The sequence below is a fragment of the Rhinoraja longicauda genome, chromosome 16 (assembly GCF_053455715.1).
Source record: "Rhinoraja longicauda isolate Sanriku21f chromosome 16, sRhiLon1.1, whole genome shotgun sequence".
Classification (NCBI taxonomy): domain Eukaryota; kingdom Metazoa; phylum Chordata; class Chondrichthyes; order Rajiformes; family Arhynchobatidae; genus Rhinoraja; species Rhinoraja longicauda.
In genome coordinates, this window is record NC_135968.1 from 44,906,202 (window position 1) to 44,930,279 (window position 24,078).

Below are 24,078 nucleotides of genomic sequence, written 5' to 3' on the forward strand. Positions count from 1 at the left end.
CCTGAGGCCCTGGAAATGAATTATTATTTTAGAAAAATATCTATATACTGTTTCCTTTAGAAAGTTACCACTGAATTAATTGAACATCGCGGTAGATCTTAAGAAGTTGTTGCATTAAAAAAAAATGTACCGAAGCTTCAAGCTTTTACAAAGCAGTTTGAAGTTGAGGTTTTTTTCTCGCTCCGAATACCTGACGGACTGCTTTTGGAGCCGTGAAGCCAGTAACAAATTGTGGATTGATGTTAAAACGAGATACATTGCATTGTGTTTCACCCCGAGTTGACTTTCAGTCATTTCAAGGGTGAGATTTCCTTTGGGCTGTGCGGCTTCCATATTTTTAGACCATCAGGAAACTCGGTGTGAATGAGAGGAGACGTGCTTATTGTAGAAGGCTTATCTTTCATACCATTCCCCAATGCTGAACATTTACACGATACAAACAACAATCCGTGTGACTGGCTCGGATACACCTTTCACAAAACCTGCACGTACTCACATTTAGCAATTAGTAAACATGTCAGTTTGATCAACTCGAAATGACCTAGAATGTGCTGCCGCCAAGATTATGTCCTGATTCATACGATAATGATTATTTTCTTCTTCTTCATTCTGCAATAAATGCTACGATTTCACAAACTTCACGCTGCAAGTGTTGTGATTTAAACCGGTCAGACCCACTCCCGTGTTCGTCGGACGCTTTGAGTGTCTGACAATTGCGATGCTATACCGCCTTTTCTGCGGTGATTAGATTTGCAGAACAATGAAGTATAACGATCTTTCATTGGATTTCTCAACGGATCGAATCGATGTTTAGAAATGTATAACTAGTGGGTTTAACTCAAGGATTAACTACAATGGGATGTTTACCAAAACGCTGCATCTGCAGCTCACATTCAAATGCCCTCGTCACCTCACTAAACACGGAACTCAGCCCGACAATTAGCAAATGAATGGCGTTTAAAGTTCACCTCCCTCGCCATCAGTGGTGCAGGTAGTTATATTCATTATTCTTGGTGTGCGCGTAATTATAATTTGCATTGCAATGCTACGAATGTGATGGCGAAATGAGGTGCCCCTGAATCCGGGGAGTGATTAGCAGTCACTGATCGAGACTTGAACTTCGCGAAGAGCAGCACTGGCTTGTGGATGTGGATGAACTGGAGAGAGCTGACCGTGTCATTCTCGATACATTGACTACTTCCACCTAAGAGTCCAGCTCTTAGAGGTATCATTTCATTCGATATTTATTGCATTCGATGGAAGAATTCTAAACAAAGTCAATATATTCCCAGTGTCGCAACGCAAAGTCCCTTCATGGCAAATTACCCATTTCCTGCAAATCGATTCCTCTTTTTGCCACTCGGTAGTAGAAATGCGTGCTCAAATATTGTCAGCTGAATATCAATAGCATTGGGTCGTTTAAATTTTTTTTTTTAATAACCTTTATTCACAAAAACACACATACATGTGGAAAATAGAGCGCATGGCCCTCTCTGCATTTGTCCTGTTGCCTAGTGTGTACATTCATTGTATCATTGGTGCTATACCTTGGTAATGTTAGCACATTCCGTGTAGGTAGCACTAATGCCATTCACTTGGCCTTCTGGGATGATACAAACTTCAAGTGTTTGAAAGGCCTTCTGCGTTGAACTGAGCTCATCGGTGTCTAATGGCAGAAGAACCATAGAATGCAGTCCTTCCACCAAAAAAAGCCTTCGCATCGGCTGTACCCCCAAGATTCAGTGCATCTCCCAGGAAGTGCCCCAGCAGACTGGAATGTTGCGCAGGGAGACCAAGGAGGATTGAGTTGTTGGTCTTCAATATCTGTCTAGGTATGCATCCCTGGGGACAACCCGTGGACTAAAGAGGCATCTGTTGTGCTGCTGATCAGGATGAACCTTGACAAGGACCATTGGCATCCTTCTCCAGGCCATCTTTCCAAATACACAATTGAGAAAGAAACAGGCGAGTGACCATCTAGTCCTCGTTGGCCCGCTGAGTTACTCCAGATTTTGGTGTTTATCTTCGGTGTAAATCAGCATCCAATGTACGTTGGGAGTGAGATCCCGAAAACACTATAGGGTTCTGACAGGGAGGACCCCTCTCACCTCCGGCAAGCAAAGTCATGTTTGTTTGGCCAGTTCTGGTAAGAGGCATTGTATCGGATGATTTGGACAGGTTGCTCAGGAAACTACCCCACAGAATCCATGGCGTCTTTATCCACATGGAATGCAGGGCATTCTGAGCTGACCACTGCCCGATGGATTTGTGGTCCGTGGTTTTTCTTATTTATTTCCCTGGAAGGATATGCAATGTAACCATGTCCAACCGACTGGGACTGGGAATGGCGGCAACCCTACGCGACGCAGGAGACAGGGAGAACCTCGGCACGTAGGAACACCCGTTAATGCGAGTTCGGTTAAAGTTGGGAGTTTTGTAGTCAGCAGAGATTTTGGCTTCAGTACGCCCCGGGAGATTTCAGGGCCTTGAGCAAAACACCAAACGGCTGGAGGAACTCAGCGGGTCAGGCAGCAACTGTGAAGGGAAATGGGCAGACGTCGTTTCGAGTTGGGACCCTTGTTTGAACTGCAATTGGAACAAATAACCTCGGATGCTGGAATCGCGGAACAAAAACATAAATTGCTGGAAGCACTTAACAGGTCAAACAGCATCAGCGGGGAAATAAACAGCCAAACTGTTCCAGCATTTTTTTTTTTTTCTCATTTGGATTGTATCAACTTGTAATCTTCAAGTCAAGTCAAGTCAAGTCTATTTGTCACATACACATACAAGATGTGCAGTGAAATGAAAGTGGCAATGCCTGCGGATTGTGCTAAAACTACAAAAGAGAATAGAATTTTTTTTAAAAGACACAACACAAAAAATAAATTAATACAGTAAATTAGTCCCTGGAGTTATAATAGTTAACAGTCCTGATGGCCTGTGGGAAGAAACTCCATCTCATCCTCTCCGTTTTCACAGCGTGACAGCGGAGGCGTTTGCCTGACCGTAGCAGCTGGAACAGTCCATTGCTGGGGTGGTAGGGGTCCCCCATAATGTTGCTGGCTCTGGATCTGCACCTCCTGATGTATAGGTCCTGCAGGGGGGCAAGTGTAGTTCCCATGGTGTGTTCTGCCGAACGCACTACTCTCCGCAGGGCCTTCCTGTCCTGGGCAGAGCTGTTCCCAAACCAGATTGAGATGTTCCCGGACAAGATGCTTTCTACAGCCCCAGAGTAGAAGCACTGAAGGATCCTCAGAGACACTCTGAATTTCCTCAACTGTCTAAGGTGTTAAAGGCGCTGCCTTGCCTTACCCAACAGTGCGGCAATGTGTGTTGTCAATGTCAGATCCTCTGTGATGTGGACTCCCAGGTATTTAAAGCTGCTCACCCTATCCACAGTAGACCCATTTATCTCCAGTGGCGTGTACGTCCACAGATGTTGAGCCCTTCTAAAGTCCACAATCAGCTCCTTAGTTTTTTTTGACATTCAAGAGGAGGCTATTGTCCTGACACCAGAGTGCCAGATCAGCCACCTCCTCCCGGTAGGCCTTCTCATCGTTGTTGGAGATCCGGCCCACCACCACAGTGTCATCAGCAAACTTGATGATGGAGTTTGAGCTGAACCTGGCCCCACAGTCATGTGTGTACAGGGAGTACAGTAGGGGGCTAAGGACGCAACCCTGGGGGGATCCTATGTTCAGGGTGAGGGAGCTAGATGTGTGTTCCCCTATCCTGACCACTTGGGGCCTGGCGGTGAGAAAGTCCAGGACCCAGGTACACAGAGGGGTGCTAAGCTCCAGTTCCAGCAGCTTCTCGGCCAGACTGGTGGGGGCTATTGTTTTGAAAGCTGAACTAAAGTCAATGAACAGCATCCTCACATAGCCCCCCTGGCTGTCCAGATGAGAGAGAGCGGTGTGCAGAACCTGGGAGAACGCATCATCCGTGGACCTGTTCGGACGGTATGCGAACTGTAGTGGGTCCATGTTGCGAGGAAGGAGGGCACAGATGTGCTTCTTGATCAGCCCCTCGAAGCATTTCATGACCACTGAGGTGAGGGCCACCGGTCGGTAGTCATTCAAACACGCTGGAGAGGCATTCTTTGGCACTGGTACGATGATGGATCTTTTGAACCACGGACTTGGCCAAGGAGAGGTTGAATATTGTGGTGATCACTGAGTAGCACAAGACTTTAGTACTCGCCCAGATATACCATTCTTTTAGCAACTTCAGATGTGTTGGGGCTGCAGACGGAGAGGATTTAGGGGTAACCGCACTTCATTGTTTCACATACATGAGATATAAATATTGAATTGTTTGGAATGGGCGGAATAGCGGGGGATTGGGCTGATTAAACGGGTTAGGCGGCTCGTTGTCTGTTCCCGTGCACGCTCTTTCAGATTACGTTTAAGGACGTTCAGATTCAGATTTAGAATTAAGTAACTGCAGCAGTTCAAAGGCAGGGCAGGGATTTGTACTTTGCTCGTACATATCGATCATTTCCAGATTCATTTAACAGCAGTTCCAGAGGTACATTCTGCTTTGCACGCGCGGGGAGTTATTGCTGCTGCTGTAAATGTCCCTGTAATCGTGTGGATGGCAACGGCGACTGTTTACTTTCTGATATAACTTTACTTTTCCATCCCTCTGCCTGGCTGACCTGGGGTTGAACCTAGAACGAGGATGGGATCATAATTTTAGGAATTCACATCTGAATGACGATGGAGTTATTTCTCACAGTTACCCAAAGGCGTGGTTTAATCTCCAGTCAAGGGGTGAACGCTGGGCCAGGCTGCTTTTTAAATAACAGCCTCTCAGCCCCTCTACGCCACGTCAATGCGAAACTTGGCTCCACCACAATGGCATAATTAATCTTTACATCAGATTCCTCAACTGGTGGGCGGCGGCGACCCAACCAGAGTAAACCCCCAAGCCCGGATTTTACCAGTATACCGCGCTGAATGTTTTATTTAAAAATGCCGAATCTTAGCCTTCACGCGGAATGAATCACAACACGTAATTGTTATGGTGATGAACGAGCCGAGGTGAACACCGAGCATTACCAATTCCTTTAAACAGCATTGTTCCAAATGTAATTAAAGGCACCTTAATGATGAGCAGATTTTCAGCCCCGGTAGATTACTCTTCAAGTTTACCATCTTCAATTTCAAAGGAAACTTAGGTTGCTTCTGCCGTGATGTATAGGGCTATTAGATATCTTTAGGTTGTGCAGGGACCTCGGGTCAGTGATACAGATGCTGTATCGTTTTCAATGTAATAAGTGCTGTAAATAAAAGCCTTTCCAATACCGACGCCGGGTTGGACTCGAGTGCGGTGAATTTATCAGTGGGTTGAATGTAAATCTGACCGCTCACAAATTGGCTGGTTGCCAGTTTACGTGTTTGGTACTTTAAAGGGGCAGTTTAACGAAACTTCATAAAATTATTACACCGGACCACAGGAACAGTAGAATTAACGGACTTTCTGTGTTCCCCAGAAAGTGGTGTCCTTGATATTAAATATATTTAGCTATTGATTTTATAGCCACCCTTCTGAACAATGATCCGTTCCAATAACTTGGACTGCTTGTACAATATTTCACCGAATCTCCGAAGACTGCGAGCACAGAAGCACAGGTGATCAAAACCTCCTCCTTTTATTGATCGCCTCACCTCTGGTTAACAAAGGGTTAAAGATTTTTGGGCAGCGTCATTAAAGCAGGCGGAGTCAGAGAGGATGGCACAAACTACACAATTAAAGATGAACTTTGTGTGAACTAATTGAACTGAGAGACCTGGAGTGGTTATAAAGAGGCTTGAACCTGGAGTGTGAGCATTTAGGAGACCCATTCGCTCATCCTGAGAATCACATTACGAGAAGGTTTTGAAGGTGTCGTCCCGAGGGTAGAGCTCAGAGGAAGTCCTCTGTGGTTGTCAAAATGGTCCTATTCACACTCTGCGCCACTTTCTTCTGCACTTTTGTGCTGCCGCTGTCGCTCTTTCTCGCCGCAGTAAAACTGTGGGAAATTTACTGCATTAGTGGAAGGGACCGTGCCTGTGGAAGCCCCTTACCCCCGGGATCAATGGGACTGCCCTTCCTGGGAGAGACTCTTCAGCTGGTCTTGCAGGTGAGGTGTTCCGCTTGCTCGCTGTTTTACAATCGAGCGAGCGAGCGAGCGTCCACATCAAATTCAGGATTTTAAGAGAGGGGAGCAATGATAATAATAATAATTGTTTAAACGTGTGTGGGGATCGTGCAAAAAAAAAGAAGAGAATTTGCAGGGGAAAGAGATAAATACCGCTCTGCTCAGCCTGAGACTTACAGTAACTGTAAGTCAATTGCATTCCAGTGTGTCGTCATTAATAAAAGAATTTACAGCAGGCGTCGCTGAGTAGAAATAAACCCCGCAATCAAACTGCCTTGGTTTATCTCGCAAGATTTACAGTCGCGCTCGAATTTTGATTCGGGATTTGTCTCCTAATATCAAATATAATGCGTGTTTGTAGTGATTCTTCCTCCGCAGGTTTTGCAACAGAGTTAAGTAGCAACCTCAAAAGACAACCGCGGAAATGTGCTCCGAATATTAACCCCACCGTGGGTGTATGTATCCATTTACAGAGATACAAGTTCCTGAAGATGAAAGTGCGAAAGTATGGACACATATACAAGACTCATCTTTTCGGGAGCCCCACTGTGCGGATCATGGGTGCCGAGAATGTGAAACAGATTTTATTGGGGGAGCATAAACTTGTGTCTGTGCAATGGCCCGCCTCCGTGCGGACGATACTGGGAGCCGGCTGCCTGTCCAGCCTCCACGACGCTGAACACAAGCAGAGGAAGCGAGTAAGTGCATCTTTCTATATCTGCCCCATTCACCGAGCGAGGCTTAGGGTCGAAATCTGCCCCTCTCTCTCTCTCTCTCTCTCCCCACCCCCACCCACCCTAGTCGTTGTACCAGTTTCACTGCCGTCCTGGTGAGTTTCGCGTGTAGGAAGGAACTGTAGATGCTGGAAGATGGGCATAAAATGCTGGAGTAGCCAGGAGGGTCTCGACGCGAAACGTCACCCATTCCTTCTCTCCAGAGATGCTGCCTGACCCGCTGAGTTACTCCAGCATTTTGTGTCTATCTCCGCCTATGAAGGTTTAACTGCAATATACAATACAATACAATATATCTTTATTGTCATTGTACAGGGGTACAACGAGATTGGGAATGCGCCTCCCATACGATGCAATAATTTAATTAGCTAGTCAGTATTAATTTAAACAACCCAATGATACAAATTAGAAGAGATTTAAAACAGAATAAAGTGCAAGTAGATCTGTGCCGGATCACTGTGCGATGTGACCATCCGGCTCAGCAGGACCGGTTCATAGCAGCTAGGGCACGCACAACAGCAATGTCCAAATACAAACATGCTGGAACTAGAGCCAGCTATTCATTTAATCGAAGCTGTTGGTATGTACATTTTTTTGTTCCAATTTGTAAAAACATGCACATTATACACACAACACTGAGACACTGGGAAACGGTGACAGATCTGTTGTTTAAGAAAATAACTGCAGATGCTGGTACAAATCGATTTATTCACAAAATGCTGGAGTAACTCAGCAGGTCAGGCAGCATCTCGGGAGAGAAGGAATGGGTGACGTTTCGGGTCTCGAAGGGTCTTGAAGAAGGGTCTCGACCCGAAACACAACCCATTCCTTCTCTCCCGAGATGCTGCCTGACCTGTTGAGTTACTCCAGCATTTTGCGAATAAACAGATCTGTTGTTGATGGACTGGGCTGTTGTCTGCACGTTCACAGGTGATCCTGAAAGCTTTCTCCCGGGAAGCTCTGGAGAACTACATGCCTGTGATGGCGGAGGAAATCCGCGGCGGCCTGAGGCGGTGGCTGGAGAACGGCTCCTGTGTCCTCGTCTACCCCGAGATGAAGCGCCTGATGTTCGGCATCGCCACGCGGATCCTACTGGGGTTTGAACCGAGCCAGACCAACCCGCGCACACAACACGAGTTGATCGAAGCCTTCGAGGAGATGATTCGGAACCTCTTCTCGCTGCCCATCGACGTGCCCTTCAGCGGCTTATACCGGGTAAGTCTCCAGCAGAGAGAGGGGGTGGGCTGCAGGATTCTCGTTTCAGTGGCGACTGGGGAGCGGGGTGATGAGAGAATTGATCCTTTAAATCGGCCTTTAAACCTTCAGGAGAGTTGCTGCCTTACAGCGAATGGAGCGCCAGAGGCGCAGTTTCGATCCCGGCCACGGGTGCTGTCTGTACGGAGTTTGTACGTTCCCCCCGTGGGTTTTAGAAACATAGAAAATAGGTGCAGGAGTAGGCCATTCGGCCCTTTGAGCCTGCACCGCCATTCAATATGATCATGGCTGATCATCCAGCTCAGTATCCCGTACCTGCCTTCTCTCCATACCCCCTGATCCCTTTAGCCACAAGGGCCACATCTAACTCCCTCTTAAATATAGCCAATGAACTGGCCTCAACTACCTTCTGTGGCAGAGAATTCCACAGATTCACCACTCTGTGTGAAGAAATGTTTTCTCATCTCGGTCCTAAAAGACTTCCCCCTTATCCTTAAGCTGTGACCCCTGGTTCTGGACTTCCCCAACAACGAAATCTTCGGTTTCCTCCCACACTCCAAAGACGTACAGGTCTGGGTCTGTAGGTTAATTGGCTTGGTGTGGATGTAAATGATCCCCAGGGTGTGTAGGTAGTGTGTGTGTATTGGATGGTGTCAGCACACAAGGGCCTGTTTCCGCGCTATATCTCGAAACTAAACTACAACCCCTTAGTGCCGCTGATCGTGTCGTTATCTGGGTGACAGGGCCTGAAGGCGAGGAACGTCATCCACGCGAAAATCGAGGAAAACATCAGGAGAAAGGTGGCTCGGCGGGAGACTGCGGGCCAGTTCAAGGACGCGCTGCAGCTTCTGATTGAGCACTCGGAGCAGAGCGACCAGCCCATGCAGCTGCAGGTAAGGATGCACCCCTCTGCAACAGCTACGTCTGGCCGACACCCTCAACACCTGCCTCAACACTCGCCGCTCACACATTCACCTCCACAGCCGCTTTGCCCAGCACCTCCTACATCAGCGACAACACAAACCCCAGCCTCCCAGGCAACCTGGCTCGCTTCAGCGAGAACCCTCCTCTCTCCTCGTCCCACCGCGACAGACCAGCCTCGCCTGCCCACCCCACCCCACCCCACATGCTCCTGCAGTCTGTCCTCCCCGACCCCGCTGGTCGCTTTACTCAACTGGTCCACCACACAAAATGCTGGAGTAACTCAGCGGGTCAGGCAGCATCTCTGGAGAGAAGGAATGGGTAACGTTTCGGGTCGAGTCTGAAGAAGGGTCTCGACCCGAAACGACACCCATTCCTTCTCTCCAGAGATGCTGCCTGACCCGCTGAGTTATTCCAGCATTTTGTGTCCACCTTCGATTTAAACCAGCATTTGCAGTTTTTTCCCCTACACTTTACTCAACTAGACCTATGTTCATTTTTTAGTACCTGCACTGATGTACAGCACTTTGGTCAACGTGGGTTGTGTTTAAATGTGCTACACAAATAAAATTGACTTGACTTGACCTGACCCACAAAGGTGCGAGAACTGCGAGGATGGCTTTTCCTGCAGCAATCGCAGAAACCAACAGATTGGGATTCTCCCACCCTCATCAGCCAATTATGTAATAAAAAAATCTGCAGCTGCTGGAAATATATATTTACAATTCGGAGTATGCGGACAACAGGTCGCGGATGAAAAATGTTAACTGTTTCCTCTTTCAATTGATGCTGTCTGACCCGCCGAGTGGTTCCAGCAGTTAATTCCACCAGAATAAAAACCTCCATCCCCGCTTCACCCGCCAGGGCAACGCGCTTCTAAACTCTAACCCTCTCGGTGCAGTTATCCAAGAACGGACTTTATACGTTAAACCAGTGCTTCTTAAACTATTTCAGTGTCATTCACCCTTGAGTCTTTATCACAAAATCTCATTCATTCTCGACTAAATTTTCTTTATGTTTTTTTGTGGCAATTTTCGTCTTATTGTGTATAATTTTATATATATTAAGTCATTCACCCCTCTAGTTTTATTCACCACCAAATAATTTCATTCACCCTTGGGTGAACCATTCACCAGTTTGAGAAGCATCGGCAGTCAACACGGGCAGGGAGTTTTTTGTTGTTGTTGAAATATTCACTTCCAAGCGAAGAACCTCGGCTTGCTTGCTTGACCCGGTGGCATCGTGTCGTGTTGCTGCAACATGTAGCCATGCAGTCTCAAAGGCGGTGGGTGCATTACACACACACACAACATCGCGATCATCAAGTGCAATGCCCCCGACTGGAGAGGCTGCCCGCCCCCTCCCTCTCTCCCTCCCTCCCACACTCTCATCCCCGTTTCTGCTTTGTGTTGAAGGAGCTGAAGGAATCTGCCACCGAGCTCCTGTTCGGAGGGCATGAGACGACAGCGAGCACGGCCACCTCGCTGGTCTCTTTCCTGGCGCTGCAGCCCGAGGTGGTACAGAAAGTCCGGCGGGAATTACAGGAGCAGGTAAATGCATTGCATCGCCCTCAGTGACCGGCTCTTGCCCAGCGCAGTCCCACCGCTCACCCTCGCCTCGGCTGCAACAACCCACCCACCTCCTGCATTCGTTGCACATTGAATGCAATTTAAGGCTCCGTCCCGGATTTTGTTTTCGGTTTAAAATGTGGCTTCTCAATGGCTTTTTCTCCCTCCCCCAGGGATTACTGTGCAGCGACGTTAAAGAGAACAAACCCATCACCATTGAAGTCCTTGACCAACTTAAGTACACTGGAAGCGTCATCAAAGAAACTCTTCGACTGAGTCCCCCGGTCCCCGGCGGATTCCGCGTGGCCCTGAAGACCTTCGTCATCAACGTAAGCTGTTATTTTAAGAGTTAACAACAAGCTTTCGTACAAAATATGTTTTTTCAATAACGAGCTGAAATGAATTGTAGTGAGCTGTTCAGAACACATGTTTCAAAATATTGGTTTAAAAGTATCCAGCTTTTATAATGTTATCCATTATCTATAAATATTCAACAGGTGTCACACAGATTAAAATCTATCACTACACATAGAAAAATAAGAATCAAGAATATGAGGTTAATAGGTAGAAGTGGCACGAGGTAAAAGAGAAGCTGTGTTAGGGTTCAAAGTGGTGGCAAGAGGGGGTGAATACTGTTGTTCTTTATATGTGGAGGAGACAATCATGTTTTCTTGCAATTGATAGAGGACTTTCCCCTACAAATGTCTCAAATAACAAGAAAAAAAAATGTTAGCAATAACTCGTTGGCTAGCATTTGGAAACAAAGACAAGTGATGATGCAGGAGAATGCACACCAGCACAGCAAATCAAAAGGATTCAAGTGGAAGAGGAGAAAAGGGGGGGGGGGGGGGGGGAAGGGGGGAAGAGATTTCAAAGCTTAATTGAGAAAGTGGAATGAGGGCAGCACAAGAGACAAATAAATGGAGCAGAAATTGTTGAGCTTCATGTTCACCCCCCCCCCCCCACCCCACACCCCACACAGGCATATTCCGCATTTGTTTTGTGTGGACAGATGAAAAATTGTAGTTCGGATACTGGAGGTTATACTAATTGACTGGGAGGAATCACTCGAGGGAATACCAGCCCACACCAATTCTTCCTTTGAGCTTTTCAAGCCTACTTCTAGCAAAGGGAAGATGTCTGCAAATATTTATAAACATTTAACCTATTTACATTTAAACTATGAACCAAATCATTGCAAACAGGTTGACTGTAAACTGTTGGGAGTTCTAAATGAAGTATATATTTAGAGAGTGATGTTACTGGAAAACGTACAATGAACTTCACACCAAAGCAGGACCTTCAGCCTTTTAATTTGTGTCGTTCATGGTTGCAGAGGCAAAGAGTAACTACGACAAATGTTGACAATTTCAGAGATTTTACGGCAATGATATGTAGTGTACCACATCAATAAGATGTGTGACAATATGCATATTATCAAATTAACCTCACAATGCTGACGCGTAGGAAAATAAACTGCAGATGCTGGTTTAAATCGAAGGTAGACACAAAATGCTGGAGTAACTCAGCGGGTCAGGCAGCATCTAGGAATAGAAGCAATGGGTGACATTTCGGGTCGAGACCCTTCTTCAGACTTCACCATGCTGATTGCTGGTTTTATATTGCACAAACTATATACATTACTTAAAAACCATGAAATCTATTTCATTCGCAGGGATATCAGATACCAAAAGGCTGGAATGTTATTTACAGCATCTGTGACACTCACGATGTTGCAACCAACTTCTCAAATAAGGAAGAATTTAATCCTGATCGCTTCATGGAAGGTTGTCCAGAAAAAGATGCATGCAGATTCAGCTACATCCCCTTCGGCGGAGGCTCAAGGAGTTGTGTAGGTAAAGAGTTTGCCAAGATCCTCCTCAAAATCTTCACATTGGAGCTCGTCAGGAATTGTGACTGGCAGCTTTTAAATGGACCTCCAATGATGAAAACCAACCCTACAGTGTACCCTGTGGACAATCTGCCGACAAAATTTACACCATTCACCGTAAAATCTGACCTATTAACAACAAACTAGAACCCTGCCGATACAGAGTCTTAACGTGAACGGATCCAGGTCTAATATTCCATCCATTATACCAATATGTATACAATTGGAGTAATGTCCTTCAGGCTGTCATGAAACTGGCAAAAGCTTTAATTTCTGAAATATAGTTCTGGCTGTTTAGAAGGTGAAAATATTTCTTCCACAATTTTCTTTATCTGTTTGACACTGATAAAGTTGAACTGTTCACTAATTCTGTAAATAAGCTATTTTATACGACTTGTAATCTACTCAACCGCGGCTTTTAGATTTTGAATTATTTAAATGCTTTGTATCTTTGTTTATGTGACTGCTAATTTATGTTTAAAGCCTTGGCATGTAAATATTATAACTTAAACTGCCTGGCATGCATTGCAAGAACATGTCGAGCACTAAGCCATGAATTAAGGAGGCTCAGAAAGAGGAATTTTTAACAAAGCTATATGTAATAAAAAATAATGAGACACGAACCACAAAGTTGATGAAATGTTTTATAAGCAACTAACAGAATACAGAAGGTCCATATTGATTTGTAACACTTATCCGCATTTAAATTACACATTTGGTTCAAATTCATATGCAGCATGCAGGCAAATTCATGAAGCACTGGAGGTTTTGACGAGTACAATATTCTGCACTACCAGTTTCTCCCATTCACCCAGGACACATGCATTGTGGAAGCATTTGCACTTGTGAATTAAAGGTTATTTCATAAAATATTCTATAGAAGTCCCGTAAATCTGCACATTTTAAATCTATACTGTAACAGATTAGCAAAGCAACCACCTTGAATAGTTATTGTTTTATAACAACTTCAACTTAGGTAATCGTTCGAAACAACAACAACAACAAAAAAATGGTCCCTGGTATTTCATAACTAGTGAGGCACCTGCTAAACAAACAGTCAGTTGCAGAAAGGCTGGGATGAAACCAGCAGGATCCTGGTCATCAGGGTCAGTACATTAACATGGAACCACTTGATAAACAGCCCAGTCACGACCCCATGAACCTTGGCTAACCTTGGTAAATGTAGATCTTGTTGCCTTCCTAACCTCAGTTCATTTCTATCCTTTAGGCCACGAGGTTGTAGACACATGAAGTGAATGTTCCTGGACCGGCTATTTAATAGCAGGACCAGACAGTCGGAACTCCTTAGACCGGACTCACAATTCGCATGGAGAGATAGTTCTGTGGGATACAAAACATTATTTTTTAAAGCAGATTTCGCCAAAGGACTGTCCTAATTTAAACTTAAACATCGCCACTTACAATTTCTCAAAGGAGTAACACACAACTTCCAGCATATCTGTAGGTCATCAGTTAATCTGACAGGTTTAAATAAGAATCACATTCAAGACCTGGGTCACAAATTACACATCTGAACAAGATCAGCTGTAGATTGTTATCCAACACGCTCGCAGCGGAACATTTTCTTAAAAAAGCAATGATTAATAGAAATTAAAGGAGGTAGACATGCCTTTACTTGCAACAAGGCGATGTAGGTTCTGGATTCAATTTCACCTTCCTGCATTGTTGTGGTGACCAACAGCAAGCAACTCCCATACCACATAACTCTGCAGACCTACCTGCACAATGACTTAATCTGCAGCGCACATATCGTATTAAACATGCATTTACACACCACTACATTTTCTGAATACCACCCATGCATGGTTATTTCTGCAGCAGAGAAAGTGGGACCGAGTTCGTTTGCATTTGATTACTTGCTGTGGTGGACACAAACCCTGGGATCAAATTGGAGTTTCCCCTGAGATTTAAATAAGCATTTCTATTTAAATATCATTTTTTTGCGCAGAGGTTTCAGGTAGCATACGAGGTGTAGGAAATAAATAGATTTTAACGAGAAAGATGCTGAAGTGGGGATACACTGAAGATGTGGCAGACTGCGAGTGTGGATGGGGCATCCAGACTATGGAACATCTCCTGAGCTGTGACGTGCTGCATGACACACGCACTGTAAAGGATCTTGCAGAGGCCAACCACGTGGCACTAAAATTTGCTCACTATTGGCAAACAGTTGTGTGATGACACAAATAAAAAAATCGAGGAATTTATCATCTCCTTCCTGCATTTGCCATCACACCAGCCTCAGTATTTACTTTCCATTTTCTCCACCATGCACATTTTAACTTACCTCATTATCATAATCACATAATCTTGTTCGTCTGTTCACCTGCCTACCCCAGGCAACTGCACTGGTTCACTCAATTTCTCTCCGCCAACACACAGGACCCTAAACATTAATATTACTTCCTTGAACCCGTTCTTTACCCTAACTTTTCTACATATTTTGAAATGGCTTTTCCATTGTATGCCAAAATCCTGGCAAGTGTAACCTAAGGATCTTGTGAAATTTGTTTTCTTTCACTCTTTATTCTGCAAAAGAATCTTTGAGTTCCTCCTCTTCCACGCCAACATTATTTCAAAGGAAACGAAGCCATTCACAACCCCTAGCACTACCACAGTATTGTCTAGCCATGTGTTTGCCCTTGAATTTATGGTGTTGTTTGTTTCCTTTTGAAAAAAAACATTCACCTGGACACCAGAATGAATTGCTTAACGCCATTACTATTTTAATCCTCCTCCCAGGCCAGTTAGGTTGAAGAACACTCTCTAAAACCTCTGATGTTCATTGCGAAGGCTATCTGCATCCAACTCTTAACATTACATCCATGCCTTTCACCAATTTGTATTGCCCAAACTTTCACTCATACTCCAATGGTCTCCTGGCTGGCCTAGTAAGCAGCTTTGAATAAACTGCACTGTAATCATTCTGAAGGAGGGTCTCAACCTGAAACGTCACCTATCCATGTTCTCCACAGATGCTGCCTGACCCGCTGAGTTACTCCAGCACTCTGTGAAACGTCACCTATCCATATTCTCCACAGATGCTGCCTGACCCACTGAGTTACTCCAGCACTCTGTGAAACGTTACCTATCCATGTTCTCCAGAGATGGTGCCTGACTCACTGAGTTACTCCAGCACTCTGTGAAACATCACCTATCCATGTTCTCCAGAGATAGAGAATAGCTGATCATTCTCAATCAGTACCCCGTTCCTGCCTTCTCCCCATACCCCCTGACTCCGCTATCCTTAAGAGCTCTATCCAGCTCTCTCTTGAATGCATTCAGAGAATTGGCCTCCACTGCCTTCTGATGCAGAGAATTCCACAGATTCACAACTCTCTGACTGAAAAAGTTTTTCCTCATCTCAGTTCTGATGCTGCCTGACTCACTGAGTTACTCCAGCACTCTGTGAAACGTCACCTACCCATGTTCTCCACAGATGCTGCCTGACCCGCTGAGTTACTCCAGCACTCTGTGCCCTTTTCCAATCCTGATGCAAGTTGCACTCACCTGTCATTGTCTACTGACCTACATGAATCCTGTTCTGCCAACTCTTCAAGTCAGCGAGGCTGGCAGCATCAGTGGAGGGAATGGAAAGATGGCGTTTGGGGTCGAGACCCTTCTATTGACTCACGGACGAAGTGGGAGAAAGCTGGGCCAGGTCTGGCAAGTGAAAGGGGTGTTGATTGGCAGATGGGTAGAATAAGTGACAAAGGCTCGAAGTGAAAAGGAAGTGAAAAGCTGTCAGATTTGGAAAGAAGTGTGAAATGTAAAGCCAAAGGGAGGGATATGGGTGGAATTGGAAGGGGGAGGGGAAAGAGCGGCGCGGGATGAAACGGGAATATGGGATATGAGTGCATGGAGGAAGGCATTAGAGCAGGGTAACTAGGATGGTGTTAGACATGTGTTTGCCTGGGTAGCTTACAACCCATGATGTGAACATTAAATTCTCCAATTTCAAGCAATGCACCCCCACCCCTCGCTTTCCTACCCCCCCATTCATTTGTCGCACCACCCCAATCAGCCTGCTCCTTCCCCCTCTGCAGTATGCTCTTCATAGACAATAGACAATAGGTGCAGGAGGAGGCCATTCGGCCCTTCGAGCCAGCACTGCCATTCAATGTGATCATGGCTGATCATTCTCAATCAGTACCCCGTTCCTGCCTTCTCCCCATACCCCCTGACTCCGCTATCCTTAAGAGCTCTATCTAGCTCTCCCTTGAATGCATACTTCCCATCTTTCTCCCCTCTGCTCCATGAGTCTGAAGAAGAGTTCTCACCCAAAACTTTGCCCACCATTCCCTCCATCTGCTGAGTTCCTCCAGCCTTTTATTTTTTGTTCATGATTCCAGCATCTCCATTTTGTTGTCTCATCTGTCAGTGCTTATCCCGGAGTTCAAATCCCAACAAAGCCAAGATTTCAGGAAAGAAAGTTAGAAATTAAATCTCAGTCCCTCCCAATCTGATCTCTTGTGTATGGTGGTGTTCTTTCTCGCGACCATTTACACCCATTTCTCTGCTGCTATTGTCACACTCTGCATTAAAGTTTGACAAGCAAGTCAACGCTGTGGTAAAAGCCAGCTTCTTCCAACTTCGTACCATAGCTAAAATCAAACCTTTCCTCCAATTCGATGACACTGAAAAAATAATTCACGCTTTCATTTCCTCCCGCCTAGACTACTGCAACTCCCTATACACTGGGATCAGCCAATCATCACTGTCCCGCCTGCAACTGGTCCAAAACGCCGCAGCGAGCCTCCTGACGGGTACCCGTAAAAGGGACCACATCACCCCGATTCTGGCCTCTCTCCACTGGCTCCCTGTACGGTACAGAATCAACTTCAAGCTCCTCCTATTCACATATAAAGCCCTAAATGGACATTCCCCCCCTACATCAAAAATCTTCTAACCCACCTCTCTAGCTCCAGGTCCCTCAGGTCGGCCGACTTGGGGCTACTCACTATCCCGCGGTCTAGGCTTAAGCTCAGGGGTGACCGCGCTTTTGCGGTTGCAGCTCCAAGACTGTGGAACAGCATCCCTCTCCCCATCAGAACTGCCCCCTCCATCGACTCCTTTAAGTCCAGGCTCAAAACCTATTTCTACTTTTCCTAGCGTTTGAGGCCCATTGAGGAGGCGCTGTGAACTGTTTTGTATGTGCTGTTATGTTTGTGTGCTACTGGATGTTTCATTTTTTTCCTTAGTACCTAAACAGATGTACAGCACTTTGGTCAACGTGGGTTGTTTTTAAATGTGCTATACAAATAAAATTGACTTGACTTGACACTGCACCACAAATATTAATTGGTTGTATTAAGTCACAGGAGGAGCAGCAAAGGGCATGGATAAATGACATTTAATAAATGCTAGGGACTATTTCAATATATCAACTAGAAACAAAACATAATTGACACCTGACATTTTACCCCCAAAAGATTTCTCCAATCTCAAACTGATTCTATTTTTCTGCAGAAAGTGAATTCTGCACAACCTACTTTTCAATCTGCCTTGAAGAACAGCAATTCTTCCCAGCACAGAGCTCTATCTAGTGGGCATTCTGAGAACTAGGCATACTTTCCAACAAACTGGACAAGCTTGAATGTGATTCATGTGCCTGACCGCTGCATTCTCTCTTTAGAAGTGGGTGAAAATAATATCCCTTGCATCAGAACTGGGAAAAAAAAAATGTTTTGAGAAAGAAGTGTGGGAGTGGAATTAGGTGGAGGGAAGGAGAGAGAGAGAGAGCAGCAAAAATAACCGAACAATGGTACAGACCAAAAGAGAAGGAAGGAATCAGATGAAAAAGAAAACAAAGAACAGGAAAATGGAGGACAATTATTGTGATTACCAGGTGGAAAGTTGGTCACTGCAAATCCGAAAATGAAACTGCTAGATATTCTCAATATTTAAAACAATTGTTGAGTTTATGTATCAAGTCTGGATAATTTCTACTGGGACAATTTGGTGCAGTTCTTTGACTGAGGCTGCTCTCAATCCCCAAAACTGAAAAGGTTCAAATGAAAGTCATCATCCTGAAGCAATAAGCATTTCTTTCTCCACAGGTGCACCTTGACCTATTGAGTATTTGTAGCATTTCTTTTTTTGTAATTCTAAAAAAATGGATGCATTTGGCAATCTAATTTGGATTTGGTCTCTCCAATTTAGAGAAGTTTAAATTATGATCAGAAATTCCAGCATAACCTGATAAATTTGGACATATCCCATTTTATGCCTGACTAGACCAAGTGGACCCGTTGGGCCCAAACCTCTCCAAATAAGGTGGCTAACTTGGATGAGGATGAGAAATATTAATCTTTGGAAGTTTGCTTAATATTGGAGGTCAGTAGCTGCTTCCAAGAAGTGGATTTTTTTTCACCAAATCATTTATTTTATTTTCTAATATTTGCGTTCATCATTGTTTTGAAAAAGGATTTTCATCATATCTCCAGTTTAGCTATCTTTCTTAAATATTGGCCCTTGTTAACCAGCTCTTAGTTAGAATGTGAATAGATTGATTGGCCAACACCAATTCAACAAGATGGATCTACAAAGCTTGCTGTGTTTATACTGGCAGCTTGATTAACCCCATCATCGCGCAAAGGATTTGATCAAATCAAGTGAGTTTACTCGGGAGTTGCTGCCAAGCATATGGGTTGAAAATATCTACCCTAATGGTTCTCAATTTGCTTGTAGAAGATATTCTTTTTTCCTCTCAGGATGTTGGTATTGAAATCTGCCTAAATTCTACGCCAGCAATTAACCTCTTGTCACCAAGTGAACTTCTTTCCCAACATTACAGCAATTCTGAAGCAGAGTTTAGAAGAATTAAATGGCTCATTCTCCGGAGTTTGAGATTTTTGAACAAGTTGCTCCAGAGGTGGCACATTTAACAGACCAACTACCTTCAACGCCTAGAATCTGAAGCAGGGTCATCATTCTGATAAGTAGTCTGTCGAATTGCTGTATTTAGTCCAAATGTGTACATCCAGAACAGTCTTTAAATCGGAAGAAAAGACTGAGTAGACTTCGTGGAAGGACAATAAGCATTCTGTGCTAAATGGAAGCTGTTGCAATGCCTTCAAATACTGGTTTAGTTCATGCGCTACACAGCCATGTGCCTTTGGATTGCAACCGGAGTCATAGCCCTCACTGATTTCATATTTAAAACTCGCACTTACACCATGAAATTCTATGCTTCTGTGGATCATGCTATATTTGAGCAATTTTCACATTCTATTACTTGAACTGCTTTTCTCCAACAGGGGGTAATCCAGGAAATCTTCTGGTTGGCAATGGATGGGTTCCAATGAAAAGCACATTGGCATTGTCGCGCCTTTCCCATTAATGGGGACTGAATCTGTCAAACCTCTCATCTGCATCAAAATTGGATTTAGAAAGGGACTTTGTAAACAAAACATGAGCAGTTGGTTTCTTTAATTTGCAGAGAGAGCACTCCTATAGTTTCCCCTATAATCTCTTCTAGTTTAACCGGCTTCACACTTCTGTACCTAAGGCAAGCTGGTCTCACCCCCAAGATGTTAAATCTGAGATGAGGCACCATTCTACACACAGCTGTGCACTTATCATTCAATATGACATTTACTGTGGGCGTGCCACTTGCCCACATTCGTAGCATCCCAAAGTGCAAGGTCTCAAATAGAGGCATTGGATATTTGTGCCAGGTATGACATTTCACAGGCCTGCCATTTTATTGGGCTACAGTTTTTAATCAGTCCGAGTGTAGGGGGGACCTCCACTTTACAACTGCTATAAAGTTCCTTGAACTCGGACAAGAGCTTCATATTTAGCAGCTTGCCATAACCTCCCGACTCCAATGGCAGGGGGCTGCACTTACTGCATTGACCATAATTGGAGAGGCTAATGTGAAGCCACAAACACTGATCAGGGCTTTTCACTGTACCTCAGTGCACGCGACAATAAACTAAACTGAGACTGGGGGAGGTTCGCTTCACAAATTATTTTGCTAATTGCCTACTTGCTGAAGTGACATGGTGATGTTGGGTGGGCAATGTTTAGGTTCAACTGAAGGAGTTCATCTTTAAGCAAAATTCTGCCATCCTACCACCTGATTGCTCATTCCTATTCTTTTAGTAGCCACAGGTTATGATGCCAGCCACAATTGTAACATGCTCGAGTCTGGTTTCATTTATGATTTTTCATTTCTACTACATCCCGTCCTCACCAATGTGATGGATGCGGCCATCCTTGTTCACAATTTGAGATTCAGTTTGTTAAAGAACGCAACGCAAAGCGGGCACAGCTTTTCGAATCCAGGAGAGAAGAGGAAAAATTGTGGAAACAAATCTTTTGTTAAAGTTATTTTCTTTATCATTCTTAGTTATCTTCTCGTTTTTGGTTATTTTCTTTATCATTCTGCATGTGGTTCACTTGGGGAATGAAGGTTGCACTTGGCTGGGGGAGGTTCCAGAACAAGGGGCCACAGTTTAAGAATAAGGGGTAGGCCATTTAGAACGGAGATGAGGAAAAACTTTTTCAGTCAGAGAGTTGTGAACCTGTGGAATTCTCTGCCTCAGAAGGCAGTGGAGGCCAATTCTCTGAATGCATTTAAGAGAGAGCTAGATAGAGCTCTTAAGGATAGCGGAGTCAGGGGGTATGGGGAGAAGGCAGGAACGGGGTACTGATTGAGAATGATCAGCCATGATCACATTGAATGGCAGTGCTGGCTCGAAGGGCCGAATGGCCTCCTTCTGCACCTATTGTCTATTGTCTATTGGCTGACTGGAACGAGTTTCATTTGGCCAGTCATCCATTGCGCTCATGGTCTTTTGTTGCACTGAAGTGTATCCCTGTGTAGGGTGACCTGCGCAACACAAGCTTGAACATTGAAGAAGCCAGGTGACAAATGCCAGATTACCACGAATGACCATTTCTGCATTACCAATGCCAATTCAACAAGACGGATCTACAAAGTCTGCAGTGTTTATACTGGCAGCCCCATAATTAGCCCCATAATCATAGGGCAAAGGATTTCTCCAATTCAAGCGACTTTACCATTACCATTAATTACCACTTCTACAAAACCACGACATGCACCTTGCACAATTTAAAAATTAAGGTAACCTACCCATGTTATGTTTAGGTTCTTTTTTAGGGATACAGCGTGGAAACTGGCCGTTCGGCCTGCCGAGCCCATGCTGATCATTGAGCAAATGGGAAGTATCACAAAATGCTGGAGTAACTCAGCGAGTCAGGCAGCATCTCAGGAGAGAAGGAATGGGTGACGTTTCGGGTCGAGACCCATCAGTCTGAAGAAGGGTCTCGATCCGAAACGTCACCCATTCCTTCTCTCCTGAGATGCTGCCTGACCCGCTGAGTTACTCCAGCATTTTGTGATATCTTCGATTTGTAGTTATTTTCCTACATCTGCAGTTATTTTGCTACATGTTGAGCAAATGGGGCAATGCAGATGCGGCAGACACAGAATGTGAATGTGGAACATCTGTACAATCCATGCCACACCTACTAAGATGACCACTTCTTGGTGAACAATGCTGCCTGGAAGATCTAGTGGTGGCAAGTGAGAAGGCTGTCCACTGTGCAAGAGCCTGGCCCAACATTTGAAACATAGATGATGGACACAAAAGAAGATCACCCTTTCACACTAGTTCTATGTTATCCCACTTTCTCGACACACCAGGGGCAATTTTTATCGAGGCCAATTAAGCTACAAACATGTCTTCAGGATGTGTGAGGAAACCAGAGCAATGGAGGAAACCCATGTGGTCGCAGGCAAACTCCATATAGACAGCTCCAAATCAAACTTGGGTCTGTGGCGCTGTGAGGCAGCAGCTCTACCAGCTCTACCAGCTCTGCCACTGCACTGCCCTTGGGCTGTGTGGGTTATTAATCAAATTCTCTGGAACGACTAAATTGAAAGTGGGACACAAAAGTCCCTAAATACCTGATGGGTTTGCTAGTTATAGGACTAACCAAGGAAGCAGAGTCTTTCAATGTTTAACAATGGTTTGTATTCAATTGCTTGATTCTGCAGCTTTAAATAAATCCATATCACCTTATGAAACCTCCAAAACTAACTTTCTTCACAAATGCTGCCTGACCTGTTGAGAGCTTCAAGCAATTTGGCTTTTATATTTCAAATTCCAGAGTCTGCCGTATTTTGCTTGACTATGATATTATTCACAGTAAATATGGTGCTTTTGCAATGGGCAATCATGAACGCTGCTTTCTTTCAGAGCTGTCCAAACCTCAAACCTGTAAATTTCCCCAGTGTGGGACGAATAAAGGAATATATTATTAAACTTCATCAATTGTAGCAGGACTCCTGACTTCTGCTTCCTAATTCCACATGGTCCACTATGGGAGAAGCAAAATATATGTTCCCATCTATACAGGGCTCCAGCACACGACTGCCTAAGTGACTTTACATCTTACAATTCAGATCCAAGTTACTTTCTAAATGTACACGCAACATTTAGTAATCAAACTCGACAGCCAGCAAATAAACTACGAAATACATTACAGTTCACATTTGATCTAACAGATCAAAAATCAGAAAATTCAACGTTTTAAATTTAGGTAAATTTGAAGCACAATCTCAACTACTTATTGTTGACAGCTAACAATATTAGGATCAATTTTCACGTTTTAAACAAACATCATTCCTTCAATTATAGGCAAAAAAGATTTTGTGTTATAAACCTTCTAAAGTGGTATAAAACAATTCAGATTCTCAAGCATCAGCACTATGCTTGCAGTTATGAATCACAAAAACACTTAAAATTAATCTAACGTGGATGAAAAATAATATGGATGAGAATTTGACCGCAGACAGTTAAAGTAGCCCAAGTAACAATTGAAAAATTCAGCCCATAATAATAGAACCATTAAAACATCCCGACAGGCTGCATCTCCATTTTCTCAGCTTCATCAGCTGCGGTTAAAAAAAAAATCAGCCAGCTAAGGTCACGAGGCTAAGGAGGGAGATGATGGTGGTGTACAAACAGCAATGGAAAGCAAGGTCATGAGAAGGGGACTTGCCTTAACACAACATTGAGAGATCCAGCACTGCACAACTAACAGCTGCCTTGGTTTGCCATTCCTGTGCTAGCTCCACTAACTGTGATTTACTACTGTACCCACTCTGGTGTTGACACCTTTATGTCCCTCCCTCCTATCCCAGCGAGCCTGCAGGCCATGATGGATGCTGCTGAACTTTTCCCTCCTACCACCTTAAAAAGAACTTTCCCGTAATCTTTTGTTTCCCATCAAAGTGGAAGACAGAGGGGTTTTTATTTAATTTTAAATTAACAGCCTTGTTGCTCTAACTTGGTAGCAATATACAGAATTTATTACTCCAGTGAATTTCTTAAACACCAATCTCTTTTTTTTCTACCCAATGAACTGAACATAGTCCAGAGTAAATCAATGTAATTGCAGGTCGTCCTACATCATTGCAGCAATACTTTATACTAAGTGCCATTGGTAATTTGGTGTATTTAATTGAAAATGCTAAGATAATGGGGAACTTGGCTCCCAACATTAACCCCTCTGTAGCTGATGGTTCATGAATAGATGAAATGCAAA

General features: G+C 44.4%; 2 protein-coding genes across 2 annotated transcripts in view; one reads left to right on the forward strand and one right to left on the reverse strand.

Moving 5' to 3' along the window:
• The first annotated feature begins 5,794 nt into the window (after positions 1-5,794).
• Positions 5,795-13,090, forward strand: cyp26a1 (cytochrome P450, family 26, subfamily A, polypeptide 1). Its single transcript, XM_078412886.1, has 7 exons — positions 5,795-6,127; positions 6,619-6,843; positions 7,810-8,094; positions 8,838-8,987; positions 10,431-10,565; positions 10,757-10,912; positions 12,259-13,090. The coding sequence occupies exons 1-7, from the start codon at positions 5,939-5,941 to the stop codon at positions 12,619-12,621; spliced, it is 1,503 nt and encodes a 500-aa protein (XP_078269012.1). The 5' UTR covers positions 5,795-5,938; the 3' UTR covers positions 12,622-13,090.
• Positions 13,091-13,150: 60 nt separating this feature from the next.
• The window catches only part of LOC144601510 (myoferlin-like), a 285,637-nt gene continuing 274,709 nt past the window's right edge, over positions 13,151-24,078 (reverse strand). Inside the window, exon 54 of the mRNA XM_078413727.1 lies at positions 13,151-13,815. Coding sequence (XP_078269853.1) covers positions 13,780-13,815 — 36 coding nt within the window. The 3' untranslated portion in view covers positions 13,151-13,779. The remainder of the gene's footprint in view (positions 13,816-24,078) is intronic.

Bases quoted from the DNA above. Each gene is read 5' to 3' on its own strand.
- cyp26a1 (XM_078412886.1), top strand. From the start codon at position 5,939: ATGGTCCTATTCACACTCTGCGCCACTTTCTTCTGCACTTTTGTGCTG. The intron at 10,566-10,756 runs GTAAATGCATTG...TCCCTCCCCCAG, and splicing joins GGCGGGAATTACAGGAGCAG to GGATTACTGTGCAGCGACGT. The intron at 10,913-12,258 runs GTAAGCTGTTAT...TTTCATTCGCAG, and splicing joins TGAAGACCTTCGTCATCAAC to GGATATCAGATACCAAAAGG.